Raw genomic sequence first — 15,213 nt, forward strand, 5'->3', positions numbered from 1 at the left:
ACCTCTATTTTTGTCTGCGGTGCCGACAAAATTATGCCATATCATTTGATCGGCTGAGTTTGGCAGGTATATTTATATATAATACATACTATTATTACATAAATAATATCTAAATATTTTCGAAAAATTATCGAGCACTCCGGTTAGTAACATCTTCCATTTCGTGCGCTGTGAGGATAGCAGTGGCGAAGGGTGGAGGTAGGATGTGGGGATTCAACATAAATGGTGCACACTAAACTTTGTTAGTCATGTTAAATTGATTTCATTGAATTAAGAATACAAATTTTAATTGTATTTAAAATTCAATTAAACGCTGCCTAGCAACCATAATAGTAGAGGTAGACTGTGGAGATCCGAAAAAAAATAAAACACAGTTTGTCAGTCATACTTTTGTTTTCATTAAACTAAGAATACAAATTGCAGATGGTTTTGTAAAACAATATAAAAAAATCGTATCGATACATTTCGGTATAATGTATGTATTTTTTGACAGTTTAGTTATTAGTAGGTACTTATGTTATTTTATTAATCCAATCTTTCCCATTATTCAAACTTCATTGGCTTATGTTTAGTTGTTGCTTTGACGGTTGCATTCTCACATCTTCTGTGTATGTCTATACATTGTATGGCCAGACAATACTCTCGATCCATGGGACGTAGGGAGCAACCCTCACATATAATCCTGACATTTTTGGATGACCACATCCCTTTCCCTGCGACACAATTCCGATGACTGTAAATGTGCAGTATACATTCTTGTTCCGAATTTGGAGTGGGCCACCAGAATCTCCCTAAGTTTGAGAAAAATATATTAATTAAAACATGTGGAATGCCTTTATTCAAATATGTATACATTTAAATACTGTGAAAGAAATTTGCTTTTAAAAATAAAAATATTTAGATTTAAAAATAATAGAAATATTTTATATTATGTTAGGATAATGACCCGTATTGAGACTTTGAAAGAATGGTTTTTGTTACCATTTTTGTGTACAACTATGATTGTTGTGTTTTTCTGTGAAAATTATTATGTATTTTTTCATATCTTTTGCATTTATTCTTCGATTTGTCGCCCGCCCTTTGGTCACTCTTTATCAGTACAATATATTTTGTCATACCTTATATTATATTTAAACATTGTATACAGTTAATATTTCTTTTTTTTAATCGGGGTATTTTGCCTTCCCCCACCACATGGGTGCCGTGCAGCCCCAACACCCTCACTTGACACAACGCTGGCTACACTTAGGGTGCAGACAAACGACAGAGCACTGGATTTTTTCTCTAATTGTAGATGATAATTGGATGCATGTGGAGTCCAGTAAGACCTGCATCGACGTACGCCAAATACAGTGTCGTGACTTGTCTGCGCCCTTACTTACTGTACTATACGACAGTGGCGAGGCCATCAAATCAAAAAACCAAAAATAAAAAAAAATATACTCAACGCTATTAATAATAATGGGATTTTAGTTTTCATCAAACTAAATAAATAGCACTGAAAAAACTAGAAAACTAAGAAAAATTTACCACAAAACCAATCAAAAAATATCATTAATATAACGTTTTTAACACCGATGAATTAAAGGGGTACTAGATACAATAGAAAAAGGTTGTCTTCAAAATATTTTGTCATGTACTGTGTCATCATCATCATCATCAGCCTGAATCTATCCACTGCTGGATGAAGGCCTCTTCAAGCTGCTTCCACTTCTGTCGGTCCTGTGCGTTGCGTCGCCACGTACATCCGCAGAACTGTATCACTTCATCGATACAGCGGCCTCTAGGTCTACGTTACGGACGTTTTGTACCTCTTGGATACCACTGGATGACTAAATTCGTCCAACGATTTTCTCTTCTTCTAGCAATGTGTCCAGCCCATCTCCATACATGCAGAAAATATATTTAAATTGTATAGCAAACTATATATTAATTCCTTGGTGATAAGACTGAATGGAACATTTATTTTTTGACTTTACACAAAAATATATGTATGTAAGTATAATATGTTATGTATAATATTATAATGTATTTATTAACAAAAGTTACCTTGCACGCGTCTTTTCGACCCCGTAGACTACCATAACAGAATTGTATATCACGGTTAACGCCATGTGGAAGTGAGAAAATTGCCGGATAGGACAGATTGCAGTCGACATGTGAAAATTTATCCAATACTGCCTGGAAGAAAACGGAATAAAATCGTTGGTACTCCATTCCTTGATACTCCGAATAAAATCATGTTGCAATAACAATTGCTTGCATTACTTGTTTTTGTAAAAATAACATCAATTCAAATTCAATGTCCTATAATATATATTAAATCTTACTTGGTGGTATTCAAACAATATGGTGCGGCGCCCTGGATGCACAATCACAACTATTGACCGATTGTTATACCAGTTTGTGGCCTCCAATACTGACAATATAAAAAAATTATGTTTTTGCACTGCGCCCAGCTTAACAATAAATTGGTTTCAAAAACATTTTTTCATGGAAGTGCAGTACACTTTTATGATGTTAGATATGTAAGAATATTATTGAATGTTTAACTAACAACTTTTAAAGACTGATATTATTGATATATCTCATTAGTTAACTCCATTAAATTCCCAATATGTTGCCATTGTTCCCAGTATTGACGATTTTATACCTCTTGAATGTAGTATTTTTATTGATTATAATTACTAATGATCTATTATTAGGTTTTTTTGTTATATTTTTATAATTTGTTTGTTATATTTTTTATTGTGATTCTTGACTTCATAAATTTTTACCTATTATTAGTATTAATTTATTATATAAGTTAGAATTAACTGTATTCGTTGTCAGTGTGTATTTACATTTTGGTGAGTGCACATAGTGCCTGAAGATGCCGAAAGGCGAAACCCGGGTCGCAAAAAAACGACTCAAATGTAATAGTACAAAACTTAAATCAAAAAATAGTAATAATTGGGTGAATAGAATATTACATCTTCTTCTTCTTTGCGACGCATAAGAACCATGACCCGGATGATTTTGGATGTCGAATAACTTTCTCAACGGGTTGTCCCTCTCTTCTTGGCATTTTACGATACGCAAAACCTGTGTCAGAGGAACTTATGAATTGACAAAGCCATCTGAGGCGTCCGCTATAATATTATCGCCGGAGACAAGACAGCGCAGACAATACAAACGGACACTAATGATCGTAATAATTATGGCTGTTAGACCACTTGTGAATGCGACAGATTGCATTAACTCGTAGATGAGCACCCGTGGCGTGGCTATAGCCGCAGGCCAGGTGTTGATAACTTGACAAAAAAATCAGAGTGTCTGGGTATGGAGGATGTACCTGGAAAAGTGTGATATTCCACGACTGAAATGGCTAGAATATAAGGGTTAATACGGAAGTCAGTGGCATTTAGCAAAATAGACTCACCCCCCAAACCATTTTTCTGTGTACGCGCCTGCAGGTAAGGATCTAACTAACTAGAATATTCGAATAATGTTTACCATGAATCCATAAAAAAAGATTGTACCTTTTGTAGAAGATTACTGTTTTCTCGAGGATGAGTAATATTCTTCCCAGTATAGCCGTATCCGATAACAATTGCTTTTTCGATATTAGCTACTTCTATGTGAAGACATGCTGGAAATATAGACCGTCCAAAGGAGACACTAAAAGCAAAAATGAAAAAGTAATAATATCACGCAAATATTAAATAATACCAAAGCCTCCATCTAGTACCTAGTTGATGGCAGTGGCGAAGGGTGGACGTAGGCTGTTAAGATTCGACATAAATAGTACACACTAAAATTTTTCAATCATACATATTTGTTTTCATTGAACTAAGACTAAAATTTGCAGATCGTGATGGTTCATTTTTAAAATTTAATTAAACCCTGTGTAAGCCAAGCCGCAGATTATTGAAAATAACATATTCTTTAACACATGTTTAAGTTTATTCCATATTTTTCCACACTCAATGATTATACCTTCTTACACCTGGCCCAGAAGGCACCTCACTTACCTACCTTATTTTGTGTTCGCTCCTGCCTATAAAAAGATCATTTCAAATTTAGTGATGTTAAAATCTGATTATCGTATATGTTACGCCGAATGTGCGGAATTGACTATTACATGAAATGGGCAAAATTTTGCCTAAATCATGAAAAATGCAAGCCCGTTGCCTTATTTATGAATTAGACAAAATATCTGCCGAGTCCGTGAATTCGGCAGTAATTTTTCTGCCTAGTTCATGCATTGGACAAATTAGATACTAGCGCTATGGTGGTGCGTTTTGCAACTATATTATCTATGGTCAAAATAGATGGTCGCGCTCCGGTGGTGTTTTTACAACTAATCAAACTAACCAAATGTGTCAAATGTCATTGATTATAATATAAAAATATACCAATCAATAACTACAATGACGTTCATATCCATTTACTATGCGTAAAAAAAATCTAGATCTATAATATGATAACGGAAGAATTTTATTAAAAGGTATTTTCGCGATTTGATTCGTACTTGGGTATCAATCGTGCAATGGTCGATTGTATGTTTGTATTAGTTTGTTGACACTTGTTAGCTAACCTCAAAATGGACATTCAGTTGAATTCAGAATTACAAAACCTAACCTAACCTAATAATAATAATATTATATTATGTCCAATTATAACTAATAAAACCATTCGTATTAAATTTACTTTTTCTACTGTCATGTTGACAGTTTAAGAATTCCTTACCCTGGCGAATTCACGTACTCGGCGGATAATTTATCTAATTCGTGAATAAGGCAACAGGCTTGACTATTACATGAATCAATTAGCCAAAATTTTTCCCATTTCATGTAATAGTCAATTTCGCACATTCAGCATAACATATACAAATAAATAAGTGATTGGTATTATTATACTCACTCCACGTCAAGTTGTACCAGCGCTATGTCATGGTATTGGGCAGGACGTTTGTATTCTGGATGTATAACGATTGTAGATGCATGGAACAGGTTTTTTCTGTTGATAGGGGCATTTAGCACAGGTGATCCCAAAAGCACCCGATACTTTTCAACTCTGTAATGGAAATAAACATGAAAGTTTTGTGAAAATATTACGTATTTTTTACATTGCGCCTCCGAACGTGAGAAACTGATGCAATAGGCCTGTTGTAAGTGAAGTGGGGAATAAAAACCGCAACAATAATCAATCTATCTAGTTATTTACTTCACCTGTTGCACCTTTTGACCTCTAATATTTATTGACGTATATGGCCACTGTTTCCTTAGCTTAATTTTATAAAATCTGGACACGGACCCATGACTATAGTCAATTTAGACATGGTAAATCCAGCCCTGATAGGTATACTTACAAGGGGCCCGGGTGCTATTTGAAAGTCGAAAATGAAGAATTTTGAGTACCTATCTGTGAGCTTAGCCTAAATAATATGTATACATTTGTAGGACAGACGTGTATTATGTAGTTATCATCATTGTGATTTCTAATACATATAACAGATAACAGCCACCATCCTGCATCAGGAATATATTTTTTGAAGTTATACTTCTTTTGGCGCGTTTGGGAAATAAGATCAGAGTGTATTTTTGGCGTGTGACATGTAACACATAATTTATTTTTTCACACGAAAAAAAACGCACTCTGTTGGATTCGAACCACCGATTGTTCGTTTATTAGCTGAACGCACTACCTTTACGCCACAGTATGATACTGCAATCGTGACGATTATACAGTATAATATTATAGTTTAGAATTGTTCCGTTTCCTAGGCAGCGAATTTATTATTGTCGGCCATTTGCAATTCCTTACGTAAACAAAAGATTAAACGTCAGTGACAGTTGGTACTTTAAAAATAAAAACAATGAGAAACCATTATATAATTTAGTTGTAAGTGTATAGAAATAAACCAACGGCGTTCCAATAAGCAGTCCTTTTTCTTGAGTGTGTAATTTAACAAGATAATTAAGCTTACTTCTAACACTACATAAGTACACACACCCATTTTTTTTTACAAAGATGTTATAGGTATAATTATTATTTATTTATTTATTTAATTAATTATTAAAGAATACTTTTTATATCAACAATACATACATTGTCTAATAATGTCTTTTCATCAAAAAACTATTACAAGAAGCAATCCTTGTTCATCGCGACACCGGCGAGTGAGATTTCATTATATCATGTTTTATTTTAATACCTACTACTTTTTTGTCCGCCACATTGTGATGTGTATGTGCCAAGTGCCAGGAATCATCATAATAGCGCCTATACATATTGTACGACAACATCTTTTTGGCTACGTGTTAAAACTGTGAACTAACATGCTCCGCCCATTTTACCCGGAATTCCATTATAAACTAATAAGCTCCTCCCATTTAGTAGACAGCAGCGCCTAGAAGCGTAGCCAAGAAGATGTTGTCGTACTAATACATATATTTACTGCCAGCAATAATGTGTAAATTAAACTATCGCGACAATAATTGTTTACACACAAAAATGCTGATTGTCGCGCTAATTTAATTTTTAAAAGTATCAGCGAGACGCGTTTGTTGGTGTTGCGTGCATATTTTGTATGCTGACCGGTGTTGTAGTACTATCGTTTGCCACCAGGATCACAACGATCATTCTACCACTCCTGTGCACATGTCCCCCAAGTTGTGAAACATAGATAATATTATACTTGTGAAACTATCGCGTGAAAATTCAGAGGCCGCTAAACTTTTTTGTTTCATGCATGCAGTCTTGCAACTTATAGGACTATAATTAGCATTTACATCTAGGTATTTAAAGTGGTTGTATTTGGTTTTGGTACAAATCCCCTGTAGTTTGACGGCCCCAATCATGTGTATGTATGTAATTATTTTTTAATTGTATTTAAGTAAAAAAGGGGTTTTATATTACTTACTCATAGAGAATGCAATGAGCTGCACTAAGAATCCATCGTTCGCTGATGAGGGCACCACCGCATTGCCATTCTATCGACTCGATTGTCTCATAGCCTAAAAGTGCCTACAAGATTTTATATTTGTATTATTGGCTAAATATCAAAATAGCTTGCATGTGGAAATTTAATTTTAAACTCATGATTGCTCACCATGTGGCGAAATTCATTTATTCCGGCATCTGTACCGTCAAAAACTAGTGGTGTAACATGGTGAGAGCACAGTTCTTCTCGCTCTATCGGACCCCCAAGCAAAAGACTGCTCTTACATTTGAAGATTGCGTTGGCCAGGTCGATACAATCTTATAAAAAAAAGAATATCACAATACATGGAAATACGAAAACATGGAAAATATGTTGTAAAAAAATCAATCAATCTACATAGTGATACGTCTGTAGGGCGAGGTTCTGACTCATCATCTGTTTACTTGTAGAACGTCTAACTTTTATTAAGTTACGACTTACGCTATATATCCACATCCACGACAATGCACTTAGATACAGCAAATTGACGCAAACTGTGGTAGATGTTGCCTGATTCTAATCATTGTAGTTTGTGTCAAGCGCACAATTTGCCGCAAATCGCAGTGTCGTGTGGTTTGGTTCTAACGGGTGTGGAGACGTGGACAATGACGGTGTTAAAAATATAGCATTTTTTGTATGGAGACCAATGGAGAGCCTTAAATACACGATAATATTTAGATTGTCTTATTTTATTATGGAAATAAACCTTCCTTTAATTCTTGCAATGTCGGGAAATGATTTGATACAATTATGTGAGAATACTAAACTTACAATCCCATGCTTTGTTGCCATTCTTGATCACCGTAAGAGCTTTTGCTGGCAGTGGTGGGCACCCGGATTCTGAACTCGGCGTAATGGGGTTGATCTGAGTGGTTGTGGTTGTTGCTGGAGTCGCCGGGAGCTGGGGCAGGTTAGCATTGCTAATACTGTATCGAGAGCACCATACAATCGGAATCGTCCCCTTTAATGTACAGATCTGAAACATACCAGGTTTATGTAAACAATTCATAATAATTACAGTATAATAATTATGTAGATACCCACATAAAGTGGCGGCTCGTCCATATGCACTGCGGAACTACAGCACCCCTAAGCAAATTGAGAAAAAATGTAATGTTATAATATACATAAATTTATGTATATTATATGAAAATATATATATTATTTAAGCGTGTAATAAGCTCGCCCGCGCTCCGATACATCTAATGTCCAATAATATTATCTTACCGCGGTAGGTACTTGATTTTGCATAGTACCATTTCCGATAGAATTTGCTCGAGTTGACGAAGGGGGGCGCGGGGAGCGGGGTTCGCAGCTGGAAACCTAATCAGTACTGCGGGTCAGGCCGTCCGATTTCAGTATTTCGCCGATAGACGAATATATTTTCGCCGTTTCTGCATCGCACGTGAGCACGCCCGCCACAGCGAGGAAAAAAATATAGCTATAAGCTGCAAGCAATTTATGCAAAGTTCTTTATTTTAATTATTAATATAATTAATAATTTATATTTAATTTTGATGTTAATAGTAAAATATAATCCAAATAAACGTTTATTTTTATTTTTAATCAACCGCAGCACCCCCAAATATCCTATCCACGAGCCGCCACTGCCTACATACCAAGGCCGGCTATATTCAGGCCGGGACACGAAGCTGTGAATTTCGATCGTAGTGTTGGTTGTTGCTTATTCTTTAAGAGTACAATATGGTAAGCCAGGTAAACTATTTGTAGTAAATGATGACTATTGTAAAATGGTAATACAGTCGAACTCGGTTATTACGATCTCGGACATAGCGAGGTCTCGGATGTAATGAGGAAACATTCGTTGACATTTTGGTTTATGATTTTCTCCATACATTTATTCACTGTTATAACGAGCAACTTATCGGATATACCGAGCTAAAATACTGTTAATGTATCGATCGTTTAAAAACATTTCGACCCTAAGCAATAAAATCCGATCGGACAGGATGCCGCCAGGGTCGGATTACGTTTATGACACTAGTTAAGTGTCTAAGTACCTACCTACCTAATTGGTGTTTCGCCGACAATAATACAAAAGTATCTACGTATATGGTTGAAAAATCCAAGGTTTGTGAAGTCCATAGGTACCTACCAGCGTTCACTACAATAAACAACTTCTTTTGTAGTTTATGAATGCCATGCTTGTTTCGGGGATTTGTACGATGGTTTTCAGGTTTTTATTTTCGACTTTTTGTGTAATGTGATCGCTCATTTAAAAATACCTATTCTCTGATATAACGAGTAACGCTTACAATGAGCAAATTCAGTCGGTCCCATCTTCCGTAAGAACCAAGTTCGACTGTATGTACATTAATTAATTTGAACAACATGTTCAATATTTACTGTGACTGCATTCGAAGATAATGTTTAAGTAACACTACCATCGTAACTCGCAATTCAATGCCCCCGGCCTACATTAACATATGTGAGTAGTATTGATATTAATATTATGACATCACATACATGTTTTGGTATTCATATTTGACGAAATTGACAATGTGATTGAAACATAAGTCGTATTTTTATATAGGTACCTGTATGAGGTGAATATCAAGTTTAAATGATAAACACATATTTTTAAATAAAGCAATATATTATTATAATGTCACATTATCCAAAAATTTAAGCCTGAAATGCGGCTAGGCTTTCTGCATAAATTTGACACATGAAACAAGGTGGAGGCAAATTTTTCCATAGTTATCATCTGATTTGATTGATCTTCAGTTTGGCTTTGCATTTTACTTATGAATTGTCCACTCAGGTGCGCGCCAAGCGGGGCTGTTAGGGGTGCGAAACACCCGGGCTGGATTACGTGAGCGCCAAAAGCCAAAAGTGAAAAAAAATGAAATGAAAAAAAGAAACTGTATGATTAAAAAAATATGAGGCGCAATTTTATTGCATAAATCAATAAATATTATTTTTTAAATTGTGAATGAATGAATCGAATGATACCTATATTATTATCTAGTGACAACAAAATAATTGTTTCAACATTTCTTTGATTTTTTTTCTTTTATTTAGTTGTCAATTCATGGTAGAAATGCATTGTATTATTAATTTAATTTAAGAGAACGTAAATTTTTATAGTACTATTTAGTTGAAATTGTCCCTCTGAGGCGGACGAAACCGGTCCAGATATAATTAATAAAAGTGGAAAAAGTAGTATAAACATTTGCGTTTTATTAAATTAAATTAATAATACAATGCATTTACACCATGAATTGACAGTTAACACAATAAAATAAATTAAGAAAGTCAGTATGGCAAAACTTACTGTCTTGTTTAAGAAATATTTAGTTGAAAATGTCCCTCTGAGGCGGACGAAACTGGTCCAGATATAATCAATAAAAGTGGAAAAAGTACTATAAAATTTTGTTTTATTAAACTAAATTAATAATTTCTTTGACTTATATCTATTATTTAAAAGTATTTTTTTTATTTGATGGATGATGGGGCGGCAGCTACTCTTAGTGCATCCTTGCCTCCACTCTTCAGTATTGCTTGGTATTAATCTCCTCACCCGTATGATATTATGGTTCACATAAAATCGGACTCGGTTTGATGGTAATAGAGAATGGTCGGTGCTGTCTACCATTAGTTTGCCATGCTTCAGCGATCTGACGTGGTAATTAATTCCTGAAACAAAAGAAATCTAAATGAAAATGAAATTTTAATACACCTGCTGTAAATCCTTATTAAAATATTATATTTAGAAAAAATCTATTATGCATCGCTAAGGAGATGGCGCGATTTGACTTGCGCGCATTCCAGGTACATGTGACCTCATTGAGTCATCCACATGTAATTGCCAAGAGTCACTTCTCGCACGCAGTCGAGGTACAGCTGACCTCATTGAGCCATCCACGTGCACTCGTTACATATCGTGTCATCTGGACAAGCTCTAACCAGTTTACATCCGGCACCCGGCTACTGTAGTGGAATTTATGACTATTAATCAAAGGCACCATCCAACCTCTTTGCGATTACTACTATTAGTTATAATACTCGGAGACATCTCGTGGGTGTAGGCAGGTCATGCGTTGTGTAGGGGCGGCACTTAATAAAAGGTGGTAAATGAAGGAACGTACACAATTTTTACAACTTTTTGAAGCAGTGGCGGTTTTCTCAATGAAGCAGAAAATCCAGTCACTTCATTAGAAAGTGCCGATATCTTAGATTATAAAATAGCAAGTATAAAAAATCCTGTCAACATATAACTAGTATTATACCTATCGTAATACTTCATAGCAGCTTATCGTAAAGACAAAATTTTCACAAGGGGACCTCCAAACTTTGTCAATGTGTCAGACCTTCACGTAGCTAAAACCACTACTGTTTGAGGGTGTTTCATAGGAATTTTCTAAACTAATCTACATATTTTGCGTGAATCTTCCCTTTCTGTACACATTTTAGGACATTCCCAGATGTGGTTTGCATTTTGTATTTCGCCGCCACATGAACATGTTAAACAGGTATCAAGACCAAGCTCATAGAGACTGCAAATGCTTGTGTAATGATCTGGATTCAAAGTGGTTATTATATCCATTTGCCATTTATTTGATATTTGGAAAAAACATAATATATGTGTGCCTGCCTTTGGTGGAGGCATCCCATTTTTCTGCTAGGTCTTTAACATTAGACGGATAGTCCGCTTCTTCATAAATAGTTTTTTACTATCAAGGCGGCGTAAGATGAAAGTCATTGGCATCCGCCTCCTCGCCTTTAAATACCTATACATGCAGATCGATAGGGAGGATCCCAGCCAAGACAGGGAGCGCGTCCGTTGAAAATGTACGGTAGGCCTTTGTGATTGACAAGAGCGCACTGCGATGCCCATTTATAAGAGATCCACTGATTACTATACTTTTTTGGATATGCTTGTACCATACGCTTGCAGCGATTCTCATAAAAATTGCATCATACGCAATTCAAAGCGCCTGTATTCTTAGACCTCATTCGTCGCAGGGCTCGAAATGGCCCGGAGCGCACCAGAAAGTAGCTCCGGTTCATGAAATCCCCTAGACCAGGGGTCTGCAAACTGCGGCTCTTTGAGTACTGGGCTGCGGCTCTTTGCCAAATTCCCAATTCACAATTTTTACAAAACTTTTGCAAAATTCACAATTTTTATTTTTGGCATTGATTTGTACACTTATAATATTATATAATGACATTATTGCGAGCCTAATTTTCCTTCCATGATGGTTGATGCAAAAATGTATGATTGTTGTTTTAAATTCGCCCATCCGCCCGCAAAAGTAGACAAATTAAATTTTTCTCCATTTGATATTGACACGAGCACTGTTGAAATAGAATTTTATTGGTGGATTTCATAAGCAAAGAGTTTTTCCAAATTTGTAGGTCTTGCCACCAAAATTGAGGATTTGGACAGAGAAAAATGCAATTTAATTTCACAACACAAGTGGACCGCTCTAAAAGATCTACATAAGGTAAATACTACGATTTTTAATACGTGGAATAGCTTTCCGAACTCATATTCGAGTCTACGTAATATGTATGTGAACAATCATTTTCAAACATGAACAATATAAATAACATTTAGAGAAGCCAAATAACCGATGAGAATTTGGAGTCACGCCTGAAATTAAAAACTACAAGTTACATAAATTACCAAACATACAGAAACTCTCCAAAGAAATGCAAGGAAGGTCATTATTCATATTAGTTTTAATGAATGCGTGAAATTGTAAGTAATTCATATTCTGTAAAAATTATAAGTAATTCATATTCTGTATAAATTATATTTATAATTTCAACAATAAAAACATATATTTACGTCACTTTTATTCGGGAAATCTTCTTCACTTAAGAAATAAACAATTATAAAATGTAATTAATTCATTTAAATAAATTATATTTATAAATAATTACAACATAAAAAGTACTTTTTATACCACGTTTTTAAATTTTCTGTTGAATCATATAAACTTGACAATTCTATGTTTTAATAAATACTTTTTTTTGTACTTGATAGAAAAACTGAATAAATATAGAATACTGAAATGTCATTGTGACATTTCATATTGATTTCCATAGTAACGTACTTATATATTAATAATTTAGTTACTAGGACCCCCTTAGTAACCAATAATAGTGTTTTACTTTAATTTTTTCCGAAATAACTTTCCATACAAAACAGAATTAACTGAAAATGAATTCAATTCTGCTTAAAGATAATAAAGCTAGTAATCATGTTCTGATATATTCTAAAAGTTTCATATGTCTAGTTAGTCGGGAAGTTAGTTAAAAATCTTCAATCGTCCAATACAAACTTTGGACAAACAAGAAAAAATTTGTACTGGACAAACAAGACTACGAGCTAATAAAAATGTGGTAAAATATAAGTATGGCTCTCGAAAAAAAAAATTTAGCGTTATGCCACTCAATTTGGCTCCTTTGGTCTAAAAGTATGCCGACCCCTGCCCATGACCATCGTTCCATCTCATGTAAAAATTAATTTAGCCGTCTGAGCTAGGTAGGCCATATAACAAAAAAATCGAATACTTTTTTACAAAACATTTATCAAATTAGATAAATATGGTAATATTTTCGGAAAATCATCGAACATTTCAGTTCGTAAATTTTCCATTTCGAGCGCTGATCCGTCGCCAGTCATACGACCAACTCTCTGGAAGACCATCTCGGCCTTGTGGAGCGCGGATTTTGACATGACGATCGAATTTTAACATATTATCAAGTAGCTAGATTCTAAATCAACGCCGAGATAGGAAGAGCCGAATCGACCCTATTGATTTAGTAAATTTCACACACATAGAAGCTTCCATAATTGACATTACACTGTGCGGCAGTGTTGCCAACCGTATTATAATATTATAGTACAATTCTATCTCCAATAATTTTGAATCCGCGACAAATATGAAATACTATAATTTTCCACATATATGCCAAGGATTCGTGACAAAAAATGTTCCTGAACTATATTTTTTTTTCAAAAATACTATAGTTTTTACCCTATTGTACTTCAATATAGAAAAAGATGGCAACACCGCTTTATAGCCAGCGCCAGGTAGTTAGTGCCGCAAAAAGGTAGGCGCTGGGCACTGGTCTTTTTTATTTGCATATATATATATATATAGGTATACCAAAAAACCATAAATTTAATATGGGATACACAATATATTATGTAGGTATCATCTCCTATATATTATTATCCTAAGAGATTTTGGAAAATTCACCAACAGCTCATTTAAGCGACATTTTATTGTTATTTTTACATCTTCACTTCAAAATGTGCGCTGCCGATTCATCTACCGTTTGAATTGACCACATTTCACAAATTTTCAATGATTTTACAGGTACTTGACGTTTATATCCGATATTTTCTTACATACCGTATACGATACGCCATATTTCATTTAACGAATAGCAGAATGACGTCTTCGTCGCTTAAGACCTTCTAATCCTTTATTTGACAAACAAATTCGATTATTTTTATTCAAATATCGTAATGTAGGCATTGGCGCACTTTTTTCCGGTGAAAAAACCATAATCTTGCTACAATTCACTACGTAAATAAAAATTTGACAGGTGTGTCCGCCACTGTCCGTCATATCATAGATAACGTGATATTCCAAATTTGATTTTTTTAAATACTTCTTTGTGGCTGTTCACCCACTATTTTTGTTATTGAATAATTACCTAGGCTACTAATTTCCATACTAAAAAAGTTGCCATTGCAAACAATGAAAGAAATTAATACGAATTGTTACAGTTATCAAAATGTGTGATATTGTATAATATCTACCTATTTTTTTCGTCCCTATCATCATCAATCTTGACCTATACACTGCTGGATGAAGGCCTCCTCAGCCTTATTCTACTCCTTACTTACACATGAATTGTTATATTTATCAAAATCAGTGATATAATATTATTATCTACCTATCTATATATAATGCCATTATTATCACGAGCCTCAATAAATCCACTGCTGGATGAAGGCCTCTCTACGTTGATTGTATTCTTGACAGTATTGAATTTCTAATGTTATTTATCTACATATTCATATCGTCATCATAATCATCATCATCATCATCAACTAGGATCAATCCACTACTGGATGAAGGGTTCCGCAACCTGATTCTACTACTATCGGTTTAACGAATTTGTGATATTATACCTATTTCTATCATTCTTATATCATCGACCTGAACCAATCCACTACTTAAAGACCTCCTTAGCCT

At 34.7% G+C, this 15,213-nt stretch overlaps 1 protein-coding gene across 1 annotated transcript in view; it reads right to left on the reverse strand.

Annotated features, from left to right (window-relative positions):
• Window positions 1–376: 376 nt before the first annotated feature.
• LOC147067033 (uncharacterized) overlaps window positions 377–15,213 on the reverse strand; it is a 49,547-nt gene continuing 34,710 nt past the window's right edge. Inside the window, exons 11-18 of the mRNA XM_085954362.1 lie at window positions 10,512–10,627; window positions 7,739–7,943; window positions 7,097–7,245; window positions 6,908–7,011; window positions 4,906–5,058; window positions 3,522–3,660; window positions 2,050–2,181; window positions 377–791 (exon numbers count right to left, since the gene is read on the reverse strand). Coding sequence (XP_085810488.1) covers window positions 615–791; window positions 2,050–2,181; window positions 3,522–3,660; window positions 4,906–5,058; window positions 6,908–7,011; window positions 7,097–7,245; window positions 7,739–7,943; window positions 10,512–10,627 — 1,175 coding nt within the window. The 3' untranslated portion in view covers window positions 377–614. The remainder of the gene's footprint in view (window positions 792–2,049; window positions 2,182–3,521; window positions 3,661–4,905; window positions 5,059–6,907; window positions 7,012–7,096; window positions 7,246–7,738; window positions 7,944–10,511; window positions 10,628–15,213) is intronic.

The sequence above is a fragment of the Rhyacophila brunnea genome, unplaced genomic scaffold (assembly GCF_057557595.1).
Source record: "Rhyacophila brunnea isolate RB1 unplaced genomic scaffold, BYU_Rbru_1.0 scaffold_4, whole genome shotgun sequence".
In the NCBI taxonomy this organism is placed as follows: Eukaryota; Metazoa; Arthropoda; class Insecta; order Trichoptera; family Rhyacophilidae; genus Rhyacophila; species Rhyacophila brunnea.